The sequence below is a fragment of the Aaosphaeria arxii genome, assembly GCF_010015735.1.
Source record: "Aaosphaeria arxii CBS 175.79 unplaced genomic scaffold BU24scaffold_6, whole genome shotgun sequence".
NCBI classification, from domain to species: domain Eukaryota; kingdom Fungi; phylum Ascomycota; class Dothideomycetes; order Pleosporales; genus Aaosphaeria; species Aaosphaeria arxii.
The window spans coordinates 1,944,904-1,965,232 of NW_022983479.1; the positions used below are offsets into that span (position 1 = coordinate 1,944,904).

The 20,329-nt window shown below is 49.4% G+C and overlaps 7 protein-coding genes across 7 annotated transcripts; 5 read left to right on the top strand and 2 right to left on the bottom strand.

Annotated features, from left to right (window-relative positions):
- Positions 1 to 551: 551 nt before the first annotated feature.
- Positions 552 to 1,970, top strand: BU24DRAFT_424771 (3-oxo-5-alpha-steroid 4-dehydrogenase-like protein). The gene is made up of 3 exons (XM_033528588.1): positions 552 to 941; positions 1,015 to 1,218; positions 1,292 to 1,970. Exons 1-3 carry the CDS (start codon positions 861 to 863, stop codon positions 1,868 to 1,870), a joined length of 864 nt encoding a protein of 287 aa, XP_033382102.1. The 5' UTR covers positions 552 to 860; the 3' UTR covers positions 1,871 to 1,970.
- A 1,834-nt stretch (positions 1,971 to 3,804) lies between these two features.
- On the top strand, positions 3,805 to 4,314 carry BU24DRAFT_424773 (uncharacterized protein). The gene has a single exon (XM_033528589.1). It carries the CDS (start codon positions 3,996 to 3,998, stop codon positions 4,173 to 4,175), a length of 180 nt encoding a protein of 59 aa, XP_033382103.1. The 5' UTR covers positions 3,805 to 3,995; the 3' UTR covers positions 4,176 to 4,314.
- Positions 4,315 to 4,834: 520 nt separating this feature from the next.
- BU24DRAFT_246404 (uncharacterized protein) lies at positions 4,835 to 6,428 on the top strand. Its single transcript, XM_033522323.1, has 2 exons — positions 4,835 to 5,022; positions 5,101 to 6,428. Exons 1-2 carry the CDS (start codon positions 4,998 to 5,000, stop codon positions 6,291 to 6,293), a joined length of 1,218 nt encoding a protein of 405 aa, XP_033382104.1. The 5' UTR covers positions 4,835 to 4,997; the 3' UTR covers positions 6,294 to 6,428.
- Positions 6,429 to 8,183: 1,755 nt separating this feature from the next.
- Positions 8,184 to 9,918, bottom strand: BU24DRAFT_424776 (uncharacterized protein). Its single transcript, XM_033528590.1, has 2 exons — positions 8,384 to 9,918; positions 8,184 to 8,268 (listed from the first exon to the last, which is right to left on the bottom strand). The coding sequence occupies exons 1-2, from the start codon at positions 9,621 to 9,623 to the stop codon at positions 8,258 to 8,260; spliced, it is 1,251 nt and encodes a 416-aa protein (XP_033382105.1). The 5' UTR covers positions 9,624 to 9,918; the 3' UTR covers positions 8,184 to 8,257.
- Positions 9,919 to 12,454: 2,536 nt separating this feature from the next.
- Positions 12,455 to 14,486, top strand: BU24DRAFT_246479 (general substrate transporter). Its single transcript, XM_033522325.1, has 2 exons — positions 12,455 to 12,842; positions 12,890 to 14,486. Exons 1-2 carry the CDS (start codon positions 12,549 to 12,551, stop codon positions 14,315 to 14,317), a joined length of 1,722 nt encoding a protein of 573 aa, XP_033382106.1. The 5' UTR covers positions 12,455 to 12,548; the 3' UTR covers positions 14,318 to 14,486.
- BU24DRAFT_246474 (uncharacterized protein) lies at positions 14,486 to 15,323 on the bottom strand. The gene is made up of 2 exons (XM_033522324.1): positions 15,051 to 15,323; positions 14,486 to 14,990 (listed from the first exon to the last, which is right to left on the bottom strand). Exons 1-2 carry the CDS (start codon positions 15,165 to 15,167, stop codon positions 14,655 to 14,657), a joined length of 453 nt encoding a protein of 150 aa, XP_033382107.1. The 5' UTR covers positions 15,168 to 15,323; the 3' UTR covers positions 14,486 to 14,654.
- Positions 15,324 to 15,894: 571 nt separating this feature from the next.
- BU24DRAFT_424778 (glutathione reductase-like protein) lies at positions 15,895 to 18,461 on the top strand. The gene is made up of 2 exons (XM_033528591.1): positions 15,895 to 17,874; positions 18,297 to 18,461. Exons 1-2 carry the CDS (start codon positions 16,327 to 16,329, stop codon positions 18,339 to 18,341), a joined length of 1,593 nt encoding a protein of 530 aa, XP_033382108.1. The 5' UTR covers positions 15,895 to 16,326; the 3' UTR covers positions 18,342 to 18,461.
- The last annotated feature ends 1,868 nt before the right edge of the window (positions 18,462 to 20,329 follow it).

Below are 20,329 nucleotides of genomic sequence, written 5' to 3' on the forward strand. Positions count from 1 at the left end.
TTAATGTAGGTTCAGCTGATATGCAGTTTTGAGAGCCTAGATCTCTTGACACTTCTGACCATCTAGTACCATACGACACTAAACAGTTGATGGCTGTGACTATTATCTGATGGGCACACGAGGAATACAGCGATAGGTGCTACTCGTAGTTGGCAATTGCTGGTAGAACTAGTCAAATGCAAGGGATTGAACAAGTGATGAGGTGTATGGTAAGAGTTCTACTAGTTACCAAGGTATCCAAGGAGTAGAAAGAACACCGGATGTAGGTTCCGGCTTACATTCATTCATTCCAGGAGGTCTCCTCACCCGCGGTCGCTCGTGAGGTGTGTGTGGTGCGTGAATCTGGATAGCTCGCCCCAACAAAAGACGCTTCACAAAAGTCGTTCATCGCTGAATGGGACGAGCAATTTGATGCCTTCTGATGCGGAGTAAGCCACAAGAATCCAAGCTTTACCGGGACATGATTCCACGCCCTACTGCAGCAATGCAGATCATGGGAGGATCTCACCCCGGCAATCGCGCAGTACACAGTTTTATTTTGACTCAATCTTCAACGCCAGCTCATCCCATAGACCAAACAGCAATGTTTGCTTTAGTTAAGTCCGTGTATCGCAATGACAAGAATACTCCAAGCAGCGAGTGAGCACGATTTGGGTTAGCGTGACTTCGGGTTCCCAGGATAGGTGCAATGACCTCACGATTCTCCGTTCAGTCGCGTATTATAATGGCAGCATGGCTAAATCAATTCAACACGCCTTTTATCCTCCCGGTAGCTGAACCGCGCGAGCCCTCTCTCTCGATTCTTCTACATTCTGCAAACCTTTCAATTGTGTTTTGCGTGCTCATACTCGAAAAGAGCCATGGCAATCGTTCAGGGACTGATCCCGCCGTCGCGCGAGAACTGGGAATGGATTTGCTACGTTTGGCAGTTCTTTCCCTTGGTACGTCCGCCCCTTACACGCATTCACTGCGTACGCCATCTAGTGCATGGAAGCTTACTGTTTCGAACGAAAGATCACGGCAATCCAGTGGGTGATTGATTGGTACCCGCAGGGCAAGACGTCAACAGAATCTCGCTTCAATATCCCCGGCAAGATTGGATGGGCAACGATGGAATCCGTGGGGTTCCTACTGCTTCTGGTAATATTCTACACGCTGCCCAAGGAGTTGGGCATCGGAGAACTGCCATGGGGAAATTGGACCATGGTTGGATGCTTCGTATGTGTTCCTCACTTATACGTGTTTTGAAGCCCCCCTTCTCGGAAGACGAGCTAACGAGGCGGTGACATAGGTAATCCATTACATCTACCGTGCAATCATCTCGCCGCTGTTTCTCAATCCGAGCATGTCGCCCATCAGCCCGCTCGTTTGGATGCTCGCGTTTCTCTTCCAGGTGTTCAATGCGATTTCGATAGGTGGGTGGGTGTCGGGATACGGACCCACGACGGTGGAAGACTGGGCGGGACGGTACTGGGCGATGGAGTTCGGGCTCGTGATCTGGGCATGGGGACTACTGGGGAACATGTTCCACGACGACGACCTGAGGGAGATTAGAAGGGCAGTGGATCGCAAGCAACGTCGCGAGGCAGAGAAGTTAGGCAAGGCTCCCGGCAATGTGGACAAGGTGTATATGCTCCCGAAGAACGGTCTGTTTCAGTACGTCTTGTTCGCGCATTACCTATGTGAGTGGATCGAGTGGGCTGGGTTTTGGATGGTTGGTGGGGTTCATTGCCATCCTGCGAGGACGTTTCTCGTGAACGAGATTGCGACCATGTTGCCGCGGGCCCTGCAGGGCAAGCGGTGGTACGAGAAGAAGTTTGGGAAGGATAAGGTGGGCAGCAGGAAGGCGATTATACCAGGACTGATTTGATCGGGAAAGGGAGGATTGGCCGGGAAGATCAGCCAATTAGTTGGTTAGAGGGTTCGGTAGTATTTTTGAATTGCATGTGATTTGATTTGAATCTTTCTGATATGCCTCGAATGCGAATTTTCATTTCATCGGTGTTCAATCTTGCTATGATTGACGGGTAGTCACTGGTGCCGAATGAGGCTCGTGGTAACGTTTGAAAGCTAGCACAAATGTCTCCACAATACGTTGAGCGAAGCGAGCAGGTGAGTTCATTTTGTGTCGTTTAGGCGAGGATGTATGGAGCTAGAGGGAGCGAAAAGGCCTGATCGTATCGTATTAATCATGATAATGATTATTGATGGTCCAAGAAACCCTAGCCACCCTTGTACGTACAGTATATGGTGCATGCATACATTTCAGAAGAAGGATAGAACACGGGAACACGCCAGATGCAGGTGTAGATGATGGTGAAAATCTTTTTCAAGATGGATGCATGGACGCATGATGCAGAAAGGGTAGTGATGCTCAGTACAGTATGCCTTTTGAGAGAAGGTTGGAAGTACTCGATGCGGTGTTGGGTGACCCGGTGAACGGTGACGATGACCGACTCGAGCAGGTCGATGCGATTGAGCAGCAGCCAAGCCGAGACTGGATGGGGAATGGGGATTGGGAAAGGTCAGGCCAGGTCAAATACTGTGTGTATTGTACACAGGCATGTTGCAGTGCACTGTGCAACACGATCGTGCATGCAACGCTGCAAGAAAGCGTGATTGATGTCCTGCACGAGCATTACCTGGTACCTACACGATACATCCATAGTCATACAATACAGTAATACATTACCGCCACATCAGGCAGTCGAAAGAAGAAGCACGAGCAATTTTCTTGTGTTCTGTGGTTGAGCCGACCGAGGTCCTCAGAGCTAGAGGATTTACTGGTGGAGAGAAATAGAGAGAGAGTGAGACGAAAGAGGAAGAGAACGAGAGAGGGAGAGGAGTATAGCCAATGGCCAATGGGCAGCATACACAGCACACAGTAAGTGACAAGGGGTAGGGATGTGGATGACCTTAATATAGAGTGGCCAATCAGAAGATGGGCCAGCTCGTGCTTTTTACGAGAACAAGGAGACAATGCCGGAAGATGATGTCGATAGGCCGGGATGGAGGCCGAGAACGGCGGCGTTATAGCGTAATAGGCAAGCGGGTGATGATGGTTGATTGATGTGACTACGAGTATCGTCGAGCGAGCGGCCGGTCGGTCGGGCAAGATTCAAGACTCGAGAGACAAAGAGGTTGAGGTGAGGAGCGGAGGCGAAGCCCGCGAACGAAAGTCTACGATTCAAATGTACCTAATCTAGTGGTATTACTTGTACTTGTACTGTACAGTATCTGGTCAAGCCCAAGGGAGAGGGAGATAGGGCTGGCTGGAGCGGGTGAAGTCGATCATGTTGGTGATGAATAATCGAATCAGGTCAAGTCGGGTCCAATGCAGTCGAAGTCCATGTAGGGTATCTATCATATGATGATGCCAGCGATGCTTCAACGTTCTGCTGTAAAAGAGTATCTACCTGAACTACTCGTCTGTACTCGTAACTTGTACAATAACTTGTAACCTGTACAGCCACACGCTAACGATGGGATGGATCGGATGCATTGAAATGGACGGGCTATGGCCACCCGATTGGGAATCGCCTTTCACGCCTTTCACTCGACTTGGTCTGGCATGGACTGGCACGAAACAGAGTTGAACCCGCAGGAACACTAAGGCAACTAACCTACTAGATGCTACCGTTGCTGTAATTAATTAATCAATTAATCGGTAACTAGCAGTAGTGGAAGAGGATTAAAATGATTGATGCATTTGTTGTGTGTTGCTGCTGGACGAAACAGAGCGACATGGAGTTTGTTCCTTTCATGGCCACTTGATGGAATATGACAGGACGTACTTTTGCACAGTGCCACCACCCAAACAGATACTAATTAGATATCATCCTATGCATGCGTTTTGGTAGTAATTACCTAGGTAAGAAAGTAGGTACGGAGTAGTTATTATTGAACTAGTCCCTTGTACAGAGTATCGTGATGATGATTATTGCCATGATACGATACATGCTTCCATCTCTCACAGGTCATAAAACCCTCCTACTATGACAATCATTGGAACAAACCCCCCCTCGTCAGCTCGCGCAATCCTGTTGTTCCCTTGTCTTCCCTGCCTACTCAGTGCTCATGCTCTCTCAATTACCAGCGTGATCCCTCCCCCTTCCCAGCTCCCATTGACGAGTAATTTACTTTGTCCCTCCAACGTCACCACTTGGAAGGAATAGGGAATCAAGGAACAAGAAGAAAAAGAAGAAGAAGAAGAAGAAGAAGAAGAAGAAGAAGAAGACGAAACTGTAACACGACGAGACTGATCCTCACCATCCCATCTCGGTTGGGCGGCTCTTGATTGTGTTGATCAGTACAAGTAGTTACCTCGTACTGGTGGTGCCAGTGGTTGCTTCGGCTGTTTTGTTGCCTCCCGCCCATTCATCTCCACTTCTTTTCTACTCTACTCAGTACCCAGTCCTCTCCTCCTCTCAATTCCCTCTCTCGACACTCGTCTCCTTTCCACTCTTCTCCACCTCCTCCTCTTTCTTACTTCCTCCCATCCACTCACCGCTGCCACTCCGTTCGCGAGGCCACTCTTTTTCTCCTCTTCTTTCTTTCGCGCTTTTGCTTTCGTCCACCGACCTCCTCCTTCCGTTCGCTATCGTCATTCCTACCGACGGTTTCGCGACGGTGTCTTTACGCCTTTCCTCTCCCGGTTGCAGGTGCCCCATCCTCCCTGACACATTCCGCGCCTAAGCATCTCACAACTCTGACACGACTACGGCCACTGCTACCACGGCCACCGCTATCATACCCTACCCTACCTAACCTACCCTTCCTTGTACCAGTCCTGTCACCCAAGACTCACCATCCACCGTCCACCATCCTCGACAGAAAAGAGAGATCGGCCAATCCCCACCGACGTGTCGCCTCCAAAAACACATTATACCACTCATCGCTACACTCGACTTGACCTGACCTTCTCCACGGTCATCGCTCGTCGTCTCTCCCTCTCCCTCTCTCTCTCTTTCTCTTTCTCTTCTTCATTCTTTCTCGCCATGTCGTCCAACGGCACTGCTCCCAGTACGTCAGCTCGCGTTGATTCCTCAATTCCTCCTTCCTCTCCTACTCCAAGTTCGCCCGCCGACGATTCTTCTATAGCTCCCACGCCCACCGAGGCCCCATCGACGCCGCCGTCGACTCCAACTCCATCTCCTCCTCCGTCTACCGATCAGCCATCGTCCGCTCCGCCGCCTCCGTCTTCGCAGCAACCCAGCAGCGCGCCCCCAGCTTCAACTCCAAATGCACCTTCGTCGACCCCAGCACCTCCCTCCTCGTCGGCACCCGAGCCTGCTTCATCCGCAGCACCTACGTCTGTCGTGACGGCACCCTCTCGAGAGCCTTCCACGCAGGTATTGACCTCCATCGTCACCCAAACACCTACGGCCCCCGGCGAGACACCCATTCCCTCGGTCGTGTTCATCACCTCTGTCATAACTCCCCCATCGACAGCCGACCCTACCGACACGGGTGCCATTTCTTCTCCCTCCTCGTCCTCGACCTCCCCCGCAGGTCTTCAGAACCCCGAGAACAAGCAGGAAACCAGTGGCCTGAGCACGGGTGGAAAGACGGCCATTGCAGTGGTTGTCCCGGTCGTCGTCGTTGCGGCCCTTGTCATTGCCGGTCTGCTCCTGTGGAGGAGGCGCAAGTCGAAGAAGAACGCGGAGGAGGCCCGCAGGAAAGAGGTTGAGGAATATGGCTTCAACCCCAACAATGACCCGACACTCCCAGCGGTCGGCATGACTTCTGAGATGGCCGAGGACCAGAGCGGCTACCGAGGATGGGGAAACACCACCACAAGCTCCAACCGCAAAGCGTCGACAACCCTCACGAGCGGTATGACCGGATACTCGGACAGCAACAGCAACCCTGGTGGCTACCAGAGTCCCGGATCACCCACCCAAGCCTACTCCGACAGCCAATCCAACGACCACTTGATGAACGGTCGCCGCGAGACTCTGGATTCAGAAGGCATCGGCGCTCTCGGTGCTGCTCCCACTGCCAACCAGAACCAGTCTGGTGTTCGTCGCGGACCTTCCAATGCTTCATCTTCCTACTCAATGGCCAATCGCTCAGACCACTCCGGCGACTATCCTATTCCCATGAACAATCCCCAGGACTACTACGACAACAACAACAATTATTATCACGCGACCAGCCCATACGCTGCCGACCCCTACGGTGCCAACCAGCAACCCATAATACGAGACGTGTCAGCACGACGGAATACGAGGATCGAAAACCCTTCAGTGTTCCCGCAGCAAGGAAACACTGGCATCGCTCAAAACTTCTAGTCGCATTTTAATACTGTCACTTTCTCTTCCGTACATTTTTTTTGTCTGTTTGTTTCGAACTCGTTCACTCATATATCCTGATGGCGTTCTGGGCGGTTCAAACTGGTTTCTTTCGCGGATCTGCACATTCGGGTATCGGCATGCGCATCCCCCCAACCCTCTTATCTCTCCAAGTTGTACGTCCCGCATTGCCGGGTGACAAGCAATCGCACCCTTTTTAAGGGTCCAGCGAGGTTTATATATACACAAGTAATCATCTCAAACGCCACATGGTGGATGTAATCTCGAATATTATCGCAATCACTCATCACCCGACACACCACATTTCTTTTCTCTGTTCAATTGCAGCATCACGCTCTCCACGACCGTTTTCTCTCCTCCATTGCGTGGGTACACCCACCAGTTCTGTTCCACCGCCAAGCACACGAAACCGGCTCTCCGGATCCATCTTTTCCGCATTTGAGAGGGCACGACTGCAATTGCTCGAGCATCATCAGTCGTGCGAACCGTCTCTGCCCCTCCTATGTACTACATCTTCTCGATAATAATGCCCTGTCCCGTGCTGTTCGTGCAACAGGTAGTATATGATACATGATGCACTCACCTCCTAGTCGATTGTGGTTCCTAGATACCACGGGCGTCCGAGGGGTTGGAGTAGTCAATAAGGATGATATATCACCATCATGTTCCGCCAACGGCCGCAATGGCGAAAATTCATTGTATGTAATCTCCGACTAAGAATAGCAAAAGTAAATTTGGAAAAAAAGTCTTTAAATTCAATTGATTCTACGGAGTACCATTTGCAAATCCATTGTTTGTTGATTGTTTTCCCCCTCCTCTTCGCTCAAACTCTGACCGACCTACACGATCTGTGGTAATGGTTCCGCTTCCCGGCCGAACCATTGTTGCAACATTGCTACTGGAAAAAATTGGGGCAATAACCAGAGTTTCGAACGAGTGGACGGCGCAGCGACGGCGCTCTTGGGTGTGGCGAGTGCAAGTGCCTCACGTGGTAGCATCCCCAGTAGTCCAGTATAGGTACCTCGTAGTAACTTTAGTGGTCGCCAGTAACCCTCCCCCTCCCCCTCCCCTCCCACGTCTCTATTAGTCCAACAAAGACCAGGGAAACACCGAGTCGGCCCGCGCGTGATCTGCTGGCGAGAGAAACGACGTGCATATACGGGTTTTCCTAACGATTATACTATATTTAAACTTGATACCTCCACATCGATCTATTGATTCAGGATTTCACTTCCCCAATACCATGCGAGAGAGAAAAAGAAAGAAATCGTTCTCCTTCCATCGCGACACTGCTGGGGTTCATTGGAAAGATGCATGTCTAGTGATCATCACCACCACCACCATCATCATCATCACGTATCGCGGGAAATACGAGAGGTAGGTAGGTGGCGGTCGTGTGTATATCTGTCTGATTCGATAAACATCACTGATCATGTCCTGTTCAATTGTATGCTGCACCGCATGCGTGATTTGTTTCCTAGCGAGCTTTCGTCTTGTAGACACTCCTTGTAATCAATAATGACCGGCAATCCATCCGACGGCATGGCCTTCTTTATCTTTATTGTAATATTCCAGTGCCGGTCGCCAACATCTTCGTTGTCTATCTTCCCTCTTCGGTCCCTGCAGGGCTGAGTGTATCTTCCACTCATGTTCTAGGCCTTTCGGAGGATTGCTGTATGCGCGAGGATACGGCAATGCGCTTACTCTACATTATTGATGTATAGTCACCCCCAAGAACCGCTATCAACCCAGAACTTTCTTAACTAAGGAAGCTTGCAGGTGAAGTGGGAACATTTTCATTGGTCTGCTTCGGAGCTAGCTATTGTATATGTACAGAGGTTGGGCACGTCAGGCTGGCCCCCTACTAGTATTTTATGTCCACAGCAGTGCCTTCGCGAGGTTTGTCGCGAGCATTAAGATAGTTTACTGGCTACAGTACACTCTTAGATAGACACTTTCGGTATAGAACATACGTGAAGTTAGCAGGTGGCCAGTCCGACGTTCCAACTCTCTGTATGTATATCTGCTATGATGGTTGAGTTGAACATCACTGCGAGGTCTGTACTCACCCGAGATCCACCCTTGCACAAGACCATGGTACTCTGTTTCAGACATTACCAAACCAATGCGGTCCTTTCGCATATGGGATATTTGTCTCCTTAGAGCAAACTGGTGGTCGAATCGGCGGATCATTTCAATCCACTGTTGGCTATCTCTTTTCATTAATCGCATGGGCTGGATCTCTGATACCAGCCCCAATACGCCGGGTAGATATGTATGCTTCATAAAATTGATGTACATGGCTGTTGGAGCGACATTTTCAACGCCATGTAAAATCGTATTGCCATTGATAGCAATTACCGGGAAAATAGCATCTGGGAGTGCCTGAAGTGGATACTTTGACAGTTCTGTCAATGGATTTGGGTTTATTAGTCGACGAACTGGGACGTAGGCGTCTTGCCAACCATCTCCAACAAATGCTGGAATAAATTTGATAAATGAATCAAATCGTGATGAGAACAAGTCTCTCAGACGAGGAAATTGCTTTTTTTCTCTCGCTATGTTTGCCCCAAGGCGGCAAATGAAGCATTTCAGAGCCTTGATATTTGACGATGACATATTTTCTGTTAGTATCGAATACTGAGTGACTCTTAGATCGGAGGGTGTTAGTTCCTTCGTTTGTAGTGAATATCGCTTTGCATTTGTCTTGAAATCATGTAATATCGTTTCGACATCTTCATGTTTCGAAGAGGCTTTGGTTATGCAACGCGGGCAAAATCGATCTTCGAGGCGATTTCTAAAGGTATGGGCAAAATCGAGGCAATTCCACACCATATAGCATCCAGAACATACATGTCCATGTGTGTTGGACGGGTTCTCACAATCTAGGACAATCGGTATGATTTGGGCTTCGATTGCCCTTGTCGTTACCATTCCATCCTGCCATGCATTCATGATACCTTCTCCCTTTTGGAAGGTACGATAGATTGTTTCTAGGGTGTAGACACGTTTTCGTTGTGAAAACCCTGTGAAATTGATGGCAAATTCATGGAATTTGGCCCTTCTCTTGCAAATGTCTCGCCGGACAGCATTTCTCATCGCAATGCGTGTCCATTTCGAATCGAATCGAATCTTACGGGCCGGCACCATATTTGAGGGCCACCGTATGTCCCTGGAAACCATTTCGCCTCGGACGAGCCTCTGGGTTGGTAATTCAAATATTAGTCTCTGAACCGCTTCGTCCGTTCCTACAGCCCCGAAAAGTTGCCAGATCATACCCTTAAGCATGAGAAACCCGCGATCAATCATAGTTTTATCGAATTCCACAGGAATGTGCTGACGGTTCTCCGTGAATTTTAGGAAAATTCGGCCATAATATATGGAAAGTCTCGAGGCATTTCATCTACCCAGCATTTCAATATCCTCTCTCCGTCGTCCGGAAATAGCCTACGATATTGCAATCTACCAGCAGACTTTAACGGAATTTTAAACATTGGCAGGGTGCCGTCGAAATTAGGAAAGGCATTCCTTGAGGCAAAAAAACGAGCGCCATCTTGTGGTATGTCTCGTGGAATACGAATCTCTTAGGTTCCGAACTTGTTGAATGTTCCCTCTTCTTAGGAAGGACCTAATCTTGGATGCATGGAGTGTGTAGGCGATTTAGGAATTGGCCTACGAATCCCGCCAAAACCCAAATCTCATCATTCGATCTGGGCGTGCTCCCGTCCCAGATGTCAATATCAAATGAGATACTGCTTGTAGCGTCCTCGAATTTCGCCGATTTGAATGCCTCACCAACGATAAACCATTTCGGATCCCGAGAAATGTGTTTCGATGGAAATTCGATGGACACGCATCTGATTTACTGATCGTCAACCACATTGGCATCGAAAAGATCCGACACGTGCTCCACCGGCTTGCTGATACGAGACGGTTGCTCCAACCTTTTCAGGTCCTTTAGCATTTGATATCGCCCGGTCATCTAGTTATTGATAATGATTACTTCCAGTCATTTGCCATTCGAATTGATGCCTGGATCACCAAGCGGGAGTGGCTTTTAGTTGCATCCCGTGTGAGCGAACTTTTGGATTGATCAATCTCGTCCCTATTAAGCCCAAGACTCTTCCGCCTTCCAGTAGACGACGAGCGCAAGGAGTTTAGAGAGTCCAGCACAGGGGAGTGTTCTCTCTTTCCGTTGTGATCAAGCAAGTTACTGGCAAGGTACGTGGCCATTTTTTCCGGAACCTGAAGGGCGAGATATCAATGAGCTGACGCTGTCGCATAGATCTGGATGGTTAGGCAAATGGGATTGCCTCGCATAGGTTTGAACCTACAAGATCAAATTAGAGATGAATACAACGGAGGTGAAAACAATCGACCTTATACAGCGCATTATTGCGGGGTCATGGCGTTAGGGTGATCAACTTGGAAGGCACGCCTAGATTGGAAGGCGCATCGTCGAACCCACCTTCACCCCCCTATTCTTTGCCCAAAAGTGATAACATACCATATTGCAGCAGAAAGATCTCCTCGATCCATACGGTAGTAGAGTAGTTCTATAGTGTATTGTGGCGGTTGGCTGTACCGGACTTCGACGTGATATTGCACCTCTAATACCGAGTTTGATCCATAAAAAATGTTGGAATATTGAAAAGATTACAATGAGTAGGTGGTTTTGGTCGAACGTCCTATCACTATAGTAGTGAGGAGGAAAGTTGATTGTCGTTGGAACCAGGTGATATCCATTCTATCTAGTTATCTCACTAGTGGTTGATTACCTAATCCTTCCTCTGCCACCAGCTCCATGCCTCCTTACAAAAAGCCCCCCTTATCTCGTTGGACCGTATGAAAGATTCATAATTGAAGAAGTTGAATTATTCTATACCTTGTAATTTGTGATTTTTGTTGTTTAACAATTTCCGTGCGAAGATGATTGGAATTTTGTTGTTAAGTAATCACAGAGTATTGTTGCTTGGTTGGTTGTGACCCCATTTGACTCCAAAGGCAGTGTAACGATCTTGGTGCAGTACCTACTCCTCTGCCTATCCTATCCAATCCTCCCCACCTTCTTTCCCAACGCCGGCCTTGACAATACCCAGAATGGTAGATGGCTAGATAGGTTACAGGTAATTTCAATCAACAATATTCTCCACTGCGTCTTCTTATTTGATATACGACTGTGGTTTGTCACATCTTGGTAGCTGTAGAACGCCATATTCTTCTTGAAAAACATACGAGGTTCTTCATTTTTGCTTACCGCAAGGAAAAGCAGCCATCGTTTATTCAGTTCCAAATATCTTCTAAAGTCGGGGGATAATGAAGTCTTGTGGTTCGACATGAGTTAGCCCAAACAACTCCGTGATTGCAGCGTGTAGTAGTAATTCGTCTTGGTCACCAGAGTCCTTTTAGATGCGGTCTTCAAGGCTGGAGATCAGTCGCGCATGGGAGGGTGGATGTTTCTTCAACTCAACCATGACTTTTGTGTGATTTCCCGCGTCAAGGTCCTTGAGTTCGAGGTTGAGAGTGCCTTTGCTTTGCCTTCTATGGGCACAATATTATTCGACGTGCAAACATGTCCATTTCCATTCGGATCAGCGCCTTAATAATCAACAACCATATTCGAGTGGTGTCCATTATGTTTTGCTCTACAGAGGAGGGACCATTCTGGAAGCGAGAGGCAATACAACAATTACATCATATCAAGCCGCCTTCAGTATCGGCAGTTTGTCCCGAGGGTATCCCACGGGGAACATCGTGCGAACTGAGATTTTTTCTTGCAACGTTTAGCCACACGTGCATGCGGCCCGTTGCCACTGCGCAAAGTAGCGTCAACGGACATTGACGTCGTTTGAACAGTTTTTTTACGGTACTTGAGGCTCAAATTTATGTAGCATGGTGGCCGACTTCTCTCCGGACGAACAGGATCGCTTCTTCTTGCGGAGCTTGACAGCGCTTCTTCACGCTTGGCTTCACGCTAGACCAAAAGTGGCAGGGCCCCGATCGGGACCATGACGTTGTCAATCGCGAGATGCTACTTATCGTCATTCTTGATATTCTAGCAAACGGATGCGGGTCGTCAAGATTCCGAGGTTACTGCGTGGGGGAGCATTGGAAAGGTTGGGGCGAGTTGGGGAAACCAATTTATAATCTCCGCAGAACCCCTTCAGCGACTGGTTCAAAAAAATAATATCTTCTGTTACTCTTCAACTACTACTTGCATATTCCTGAGGCGCTATGGCGATTCTTGGTGGAATTCGGGGGCAATCCCCTTCTCCTGCTTCCTCTACTGCAGACATGGAGAAGAAGCCAGTGATGCTCCAGATCAGTACCAAAGATCGTTTCCGACCACGCATCCTAGTGATGGCAGTCCTTGTTAGCATGGGCGGTTTCATATTCGGCTACGACACTGGTCAGATATCTGGATTCTTGGAGATGCCTGACTTCCTCCGAAGGTTCCATGATAAGGTAGACCCTGAGACAGGAAAGCTTGCATTTTCGAATGCCCGGTCTGGAACCATTGTTGCTTTGGTAAGTGCCCCATTCACTTTGAACGACATGTCCTGACGGTTTTCCAGCTCTCCATTGGAACCCTCATTGGCGCCATTGTTGCTGCACCCATCGCCGACAAATTCGGAAGGAAGCTGTCGATCACCTTTTGGAACATCGTCTTCTGTGTGGGAGTCATCGTGCAGATTGCAACCACGACAAAATGGTACCAGATGGCACTTGGGCGTTGGGTTGCTGGTCTCGGTGTAGGAGGGTTATCAGTCCTCACGCCTATGTACCAGAGTGAAACGGCGCCTCGTTATGTTCGTGGTGCGCTTGTTAGCTGTTACCAACTGTTCATCACGCTCGGAATCTTCACCGCATATTGCATCAATTTTAGAACATCGAAAGATGACAGCGCGCGGTCATGGCGCCTACCAATTGGCATTGGCTTCATCTGGCCTGTCATCATGGGAGTCGGAATGCTGTTTCTACGTGAGTCACCCAGGTGGGAGTATCGCAAAGGAAAGATTGAGTCCGCCCGCACGACCATCGCCATCTCGTACGGCGTATCGGAAGATCATCCAGAGGTCAATCGCGAGATAAGAGAGATCAAGGAAAAACTTGATGCTGAGAGAGCTGGTGGTGGCAAGCACCCATGGTATGAGATATTCACTGGACCTCGAATGCTCTATCGTACATTGCTCGGGATCACCCTGCAAGCCCTCCAACAGCTTACAGGAGCGAATTTCTACTTCTACTACGGCACGACCATCTTCCAGTCTGTCGGCCTACCTAATCCGTACGTTACCAGCATGATCCTCGGCGCGGTCAACTTCGGTACTACGTTCCCCGGACTTTATATCGTCGAGAAGTATGGACGTCGACCAAGTTTGATCTTTGGCGCCCTTTGGATGTTCATGTGCTTTATGGTGTTCTCCTCCTTGGGCCACTTTGCACTGAACCGCGATGATCCTGCACAGACCCAAGGAATCGGATACGCAATGATTGTGTTCGCATGTCTTTTCATCGCTGGTTTTGCCATGACCTGGGGAGTTGGTATCTGGACCGTCGTCGCAGAGCTCTATCCATCTCGCTACCGTGCCAAATGTATGGGACTCGCAACGGCATCCAACTGGGCTTGGAACTTCCTCATTTCTTTCTTCACACCCTATATCACAAGCGCCATCGATTACCGGTATGGCTACATCTTTGCGGCATGCTCCTTCGCTGGTGCAGTAGTGGTTTTCCTCTTTGTCTGTGAGAGCCACGGCCGGACTCTCGAGGAAATCGACACGATGTACATCTTGGGCGTCAACCCGATGAAGAGTGCTAAGTGGCAGCCTCCCGAGGGCGACGACTTCCCTAATCTTGACAATACATATCTTGCACCGGGTGCGAGAAGCATCAAGAAGAAGGAGGAAGCGGGTGTCCCCATTGCGGAGAGAAAGGAGAGCACAGTGGCTCCCAACGGGCACGACAATGTCGTTCCGGAGGCTTCGGGAGCCATTCAGTAAGGTATCACATTATTTCTTCAAGAAGGAGTTATTAGGTTACTAAGCGGCAAGATGGTTGCAAAGCGCGCATGGCGTTCGGGTGCCATTGGGATGCATTTGGTTTGGAATTACTGGCGCCTTGGTTTAGCATCACATTACATTGTCCGAAGCCTTAAGGTATGTAACTTGTATAAGATGTACTATTCAAGAATTTGCTTTTGAATTCGATGGGTACTTTCTCCATTACCATTGACGCGGTGATGAATGCTTTTTCTGTCATCCAAATCCCGATACTATACCACATAATGTCACTTTTATACACCAAGTAGGTTCGATCACCAACACGAAACCACTCCCCTCAATCCTTCTTTCCCATCATTTTCCGCAGTTCTGCCTCTTCGCTAGAGCGTTCAGCCCTTCCTTCTATCTCATGTTCGTGGTCCTGCTTGTTGTCTTTTTTGGCTTTACCCTTTCGCTTCACGTCTGCGAGGAGAGCTTCCTTGAAGGTGGTTCGATCGTTCTCGACCTTGTCCAACTGTCCATGTCTTCGCCTGCTCTCGTTATGCCAGCTGATCTGTCCTCCATCTGCCTCACGATGTTTCTGTGCGTTGAGTTTCGCCGCTCGAATGGATGTTCTGGAATATACGAACAAGAGGCCAGCCATTGTGAAGGCCGCAAGGGGTGCCATTATGGTCTGAGACAATTCATGAGCAAATGGCGTAATATTGTACATGGGGCGGATGGAACTACTTACACGGCCATTGATGATGCCCCCGCCCCGCGTCAGTCGCGCAACGGGGTTGGCAGAGGTAGGCCTCGACGCCTCGTTCATGCCATCTGGGCCACGGGGCATGGAGAGTCTGCCACCCATGGTTTTTGGAATCTAGTAATGAATAGATAGGTAGGTGTATGCTACAGGTGTAGCCGAGGCCGGACTAAATCGGACGCATATGACAAGCGAATAGCGACAGGCCCCTGAGTCTGGTTTGGTGGGAGCGGGCGGAGAGGTAGCTCTCGTGATGTTTGTGATGATTGTAACAGGGCAGTCTAGATTGAAGACACAAGCCGAGGGATGGTGAGTCTGAGGATAGAATTATAGTGAGTATAATGTTTCTGACGTAGCTCACGATAGCATCGTAAGCATAAGTCTATGAGGATCAGTTGTGGGTAACGTTGGTAGGGAATCACATGGTGTGTTGTAGTAGTGTGTATGAGGCTTGAGGTAGTTTATTTGGGAGCTTGGGCGAGAAATGATGAGGTAATTGAAGTTGAGAGCTGGAAAGGGTATAGCGTGGATTGTAGGACAGGTAGAGGCTAGGGGGGAGGGGGGGAGATGGAGGGGGAATAAGCAGAGGATGGAGGCACAGGATGGAGATGGAGGGGTCTGTCATCTCTGTCATTTATAATCGCCATCATCGACTGTCTAGAGTAGCTGGTTAATTGTCTAGCTAAATGTTATTTTTGTTTCGTCCGTGATTGTTGTTGCTCATCGTCATTAGTTATTGGGTGTCTCATCCCCGTAGTTTCGTCATCAGAAATCGTGCATGTACAGTAATTCAAAGGATTCTAGATACACCGTGGAACATCTCACACGCACTACTGCCACTGTCCGGTGCCACCATCTACCGTACGAGGTAACTACCTAGGTTGACCATCTTACCTAGGTAATTATTATCTGATTCTGTATCAATTGTATCGCCCATTGTACACAGAACGGACGCTTCCCCAGGCACGACTCCTTACCCAAGACGGCAATCTTATTCTGATTCGCTCCATCAAGTCTTACTTGACAAATCCATCAAAGTTTTTTTCCCCTTTGGAATTTCTCATCCTCACATCCGCCGCACGCCGCCATTATTTGAATACTTTCCCATTCAATCCGTCGCTTCTGTTCCAACACGGACAACTGCTGCGATTACTAACAGCCACCCACGTTTCCACTATCCGGTCCCCTGTAAGCTAGCAGCTTTTGCGTCATTATAAGTAGGCGGGCGGTTCTCATACCTGTTGCCTTTTTCCTTCCATTCTTCATGAGTAGGAGATTATTGCTTTACCGGCTCCCGCAAGGTTTGACTTCCGGCTTAACACTGAGTCCTCTCCCGTCTACTTCTGCTGCTTCTGTACACGCCCGTCCTCTCTTATCAACCTCCAAGTCATCCAAAGCTATCCTGGCGGCAAAGCGGCTATCGGCTTTCTCTCGACACTTCTCCAGCGCAAACCCCACCATGGCTCCCGTCCCCAAAGAGGCCGACTATCTAGTCATTGGAATCGGTAGCGGTGGTATTGCTTCCGCACGACGAGCTGCAAAGCATGGAGCCAAGGTCATTGCCATTGAATCGAAGCGCATGGGCGGCACGTGTGTGAACGTGGGTTGCGTTCCTAAAAAGGTGACATGGAATGCAGCAGCCATCGCTGAGACGTTCCGTGACGCAAAGTCGTATGGTTTCGGAGGGTTTGAGCAACCCAGCTTCGACTGGCCCTACTTCAAGCAGAAGCGTGATGCCTATGTCAAGAGACTGAACGGCATCTACGAGAACAACCTGAACAGGGATGAGATCGAGCACATCAAGGGCCGAGCAAAGTTCATCTCCAAGAATGAGGTGGAGGTCGCCCTCGAGGCTGGAGGAACCCAGCGCGTCAAGGCCAAGCACATCCTGATAGCAACCGGTGGCCGACCACATCTCCCGGACATTCCCGGAAAGGAGCTCTGCATCGATAGTGATGGCTTCTTCGACCTTGAGCAACTGCCCAAGCGCATTGTAACCAGCGGTGCTGGCTACATCGGAGTGGAGATGTCCGGTATGCTCCACGCTCTTGGATCCACCGTTGATTTCGTTATCCGCGGTAACACCCTACTCCGTTCGTTCGATCCCATGATCCAGGATACCGTGACTAAGGAGTACGAGCGTCAAGGAGTCAACCTGCACAAGGGCAGCCAGATCACCAAAGTGGAGGACATTGGCAACGGTCAGAAGAAGGTCACCATCAAGAATTCCTCGACCGGAGAGGAGACCGTTGTGGAGGCAGACACTGTCCTCTTTGCCGTCGGTCGCACCCCCGAAATTGAGGACCTGCACATCAAGGAGTTAGGCATCAATCTGAATGGCAAGAACCACATCGTCACCGACAAGTACCAGAATACCAACCTGGAGAACGTCTATGCAATTGGTGATGTCTGCGATCGTGGCTTCGAGCTGACCCCGGTAGCCATTGCTGCCGGCCGACGTCTGTCCGACCGTATCTTCGGCGGCCAAAAGGATCGCCATCTTGAGTACGACAACATCCCGTCTGTGGTCTTTGCCCATCCAGAGATTGGTTCGATCGGCCTTACGGAGCCACAAGCCAGGGAAAAGTACGGCGACAAGGTTAAGGTTTACAAGACCCAGTTCACGGGCATGTACTATGCGATGATGGACCCGGAAGAGAAGGGCCCGACAGCGTATAAGATCGTCGTCGTGGGAGAAGAAGAGAAGGTCGTCGGACTGCACATCCTGGGCCAGGGCAGCTCTGAAATCCTACAAGGATTCGGCGTGGCAATCAAGATGGGTGCTACGAAGAAGGACTTTGACTCGTGCGTGGTAAGTACTATGAATTCTTTTTGCACGTCACACCTTCTACTTCGGTCTTCTTACCACATTTTCCATCATGCTTTTCGACGCAAATGGCTATTCGGGCGCTATTCACTTTGTGCGCCCCTTACATACGGATTGCAATATCCTTTCGTGCCCAATGCCTCCTTTCCGTTCCCGCTGCTCCGCAGAACTCTGCCCCCCTTCCAGATTCCTTCCCGCGCCTAGGCGATCCCTCCTAGCCCTGCATGACACTACATACTGCAGCCAGTGCTTCGCCTCGTCTTGATTGCGGCTCGCCGATGGCGGAGAGATCGTATTGCGGGGAAGCGAGCTACTTGGCGATTGACCACGTCTTCATACTTTTCTACACACTTTCAATACTTCCCCACTTGACTGAACACTATGGCTAACGAATACTCACCAACTAGGCTATTCACCCCGTGTCCGCCGAGGAACTCGTAACGATGACTTAAAGAAGAATGCCAATTACAAACAACATATAAGGATGAGGTTCGTTATCTTGGGAAAGCGAAAGAGGAATATAGAGAGTATCATCTGCTTGTTCCTGTCCTTTCTACTGGAGAGAAATAGAGTAACAAGACCATGCACGTTTCAAGACTCATGATCATCAAGAGAAATCAATCGAGTTTAGTTCTATATGTTTGTGCCACGGTGCCCATTGTGTCTGTAACCTGCTAATGTAGGGACCCTGACTAGAAGACGGATAGAACAATGCCATCTGTTCGCGTGACAAAAACCAAACCTCAAGTCTCCTGCAATGACACCAGCCATATCCATGTTGCACTTAACAACCTTGTACAAAATTACCGTAACATTACGTATGGTTTCTTGCATTCATATGAACACTTATTCACGCCCGCACGCACCACCACCACCACCACTACCACCGACCCTTTCCCCGGACGAACCATATATTCAGTTTCTGTCCATTGAACAACAGAACTAAAATAGGGTAGGCAGAGCAAAATGGTATGCTCAACCAGACATCATTCGGACGTCGGGCAGCGGACCCTCGGCCCTTTTCAGCCTTACCCTGTACCTTGACCCTACCTACCCCGGCGTGCTTGCTCTGCGCCATTAACAACACACCTCGCTTCTGGATCACTCTCTCTTCCAGACCTTGTTCACACGATCTTCCCGTCCAGCCAGTCGAATCCATCGATTCCCGAACCCTCCCCCTACATTCTCTCCACATCCACTTTATCAAAGCACGCCGCCATGCCTACCCGGTACTCAACTCACACCTCTGATACCCATGCAAATATATTATCATCTACAGTGGTTACCCCAGCCACGTCTGGCGCTGCTCTCTCTCCACACACACACCTCCACACCGATGCCCCCCCCCCCTTCCCATGCATGCCATGCACGCATGCAAACCCGTTTGGAACCCCTTGTCTCGGCCACCCCGCAATCTCTATCCGAGTGTAGTAGTACATGCGATAACCCTTCATGTTTGTCACTCACAAGTAGGTAGGCTACTCATGCGAGGACAAGGTAGGCCAATCATGTCGCCCCTACTCCCCCTTTGGCTTCGAACTTTCGGAGTATCGTTCTCGGAGGCTTTGTCTTCTGATTGGCGATGTGGTAGGTGTGTCAATTTTGGAAATTCCTGCGTCGCGTTCTTTCGTTCTATCACATTTGTGCGTATTGATCGTCAGCTATACGATCTGTTTTCGAATCTACGGAGCTACGCCCACGTCAAGTTTCAATACACTCGATTCTATCCATGTTGTTCTCATCCCCATCTGGATGTCCATTGTGCGTACAAAAGGATTTCCGACACTCACTCCGTACATAGAAAGTGTTATCTGCATATCCTAGTGCGTAAAAAAAAGCAATTGCACAATGTCGGAGGAACATAGTGAGACACTCGGGCAAGCCTCCCACTATGCAAACCGGTTCATCATCACTCTCCCGCCATATTGGACCCTGCTCGAACCACTTAGGGGGTCTACATTTTCAACGTGGGAGAATGTTGTTGTTCCCCACATGAATAGGAAGCTCGAATCAGATCCAAGTTCCGCAATCGACTACCCTATGATGATGAATATCTCTATCGGATTTGTAAGGATGCAGCAACGGACTGCAGCGATCTATTTGCCTTAACGTCAATCATCTCCATTTTCTTTTCGTCAAAAAAGGGACCAGCAATCATTCGCCCCTTGGCCCTTCCCCCGCAATTTCCTGAAGAATTAATAGGGTGGAATCTGGGGTACTTTGGGTCTCAAGCATCGGGCGTTCGGGGTAATGCGAGTACCGAGCCAGAGCTTGTGAATTGACTATGCATGGGGGAGGGAATGGGAGTCTGCGGATGCGATTCTGCATTTGGATTTGGGTTTGGTCACGACGATTGGTCTAGTTAGGTAGGTACCTAGGTACTTAGGGTAGTTTAGTTGCTGTACCTACTGCGCAGTGCGTACCTAGGTATGTAGTAGTC

Excerpts from the sequence above, each read along its gene's own strand:
- BU24DRAFT_424771 (XM_033528588.1), top strand. The coding sequence starts at position 861 with ATGGCAATCGTTCAGGGACTGATCCCGCCGTCGCGCGAGAACTGGGAA. Across the intron at positions 942-1,014 it reads TTTGGCAGTTCTTTCCCTTG|ATCACGGCAATCCAGTGGGT; the intron begins GTACGTCCGCCC and ends TTCGAACGAAAG. Across the intron at positions 1,219-1,291 it reads GGACCATGGTTGGATGCTTC|GTAATCCATTACATCTACCG; the intron begins GTATGTGTTCCT and ends GCGGTGACATAG.
- BU24DRAFT_424773 (XM_033528589.1), top strand. The coding sequence starts at position 3,996 with ATGACAATCATTGGAACAAACCCCCCCTCGTCAGCTCGCGCAATCCTG.
- BU24DRAFT_246404 (XM_033522323.1), top strand. The coding sequence starts at position 4,998 with ATGTCGTCCAACGGCACTGCTCCCA. Across the intron at positions 5,023-5,100 it reads GTCCAACGGCACTGCTCCCA|CTCCCACGCCCACCGAGGCC; the intron begins GTACGTCAGCTC and ends ATTCTTCTATAG.
- BU24DRAFT_424776 (XM_033528590.1), bottom strand. The coding sequence starts at position 9,623 with ATGATTGATCGCGGGTTTCTCATGCTTAAGGGTATGATCTGGCAACTT.
- BU24DRAFT_246479 (XM_033522325.1), top strand. The coding sequence starts at position 12,549 with ATGGCGATTCTTGGTGGAATTCGGGGGCAATCCCCTTCTCCTGCTTCC. Across the intron at positions 12,843-12,889 it reads CTGGAACCATTGTTGCTTTG|CTCTCCATTGGAACCCTCAT; the intron begins GTAAGTGCCCCA and ends ACGGTTTTCCAG.
- BU24DRAFT_246474 (XM_033522324.1), bottom strand. The coding sequence starts at position 15,167 with ATGGGTGGCAGACTCTCCATGCCCCGTGGCCCAGATGGCATGAACGAG. Across the intron at positions 14,991-15,050 it reads GGGGCATCATCAATGGCCGT|ACCATAATGGCACCCCTTGC; the intron begins GTAAGTAGTTCC and ends GAATTGTCTCAG.
- BU24DRAFT_424778 (XM_033528591.1), top strand. The coding sequence starts at position 16,327 with ATGAGTAGGAGATTATTGCTTTACCGGCTCCCGCAAGGTTTGACTTCC. Across the intron at positions 17,875-18,296 it reads AGGACTTTGACTCGTGCGTG|GCTATTCACCCCGTGTCCGC; the intron begins GTAAGTACTATG and ends CTCACCAACTAG.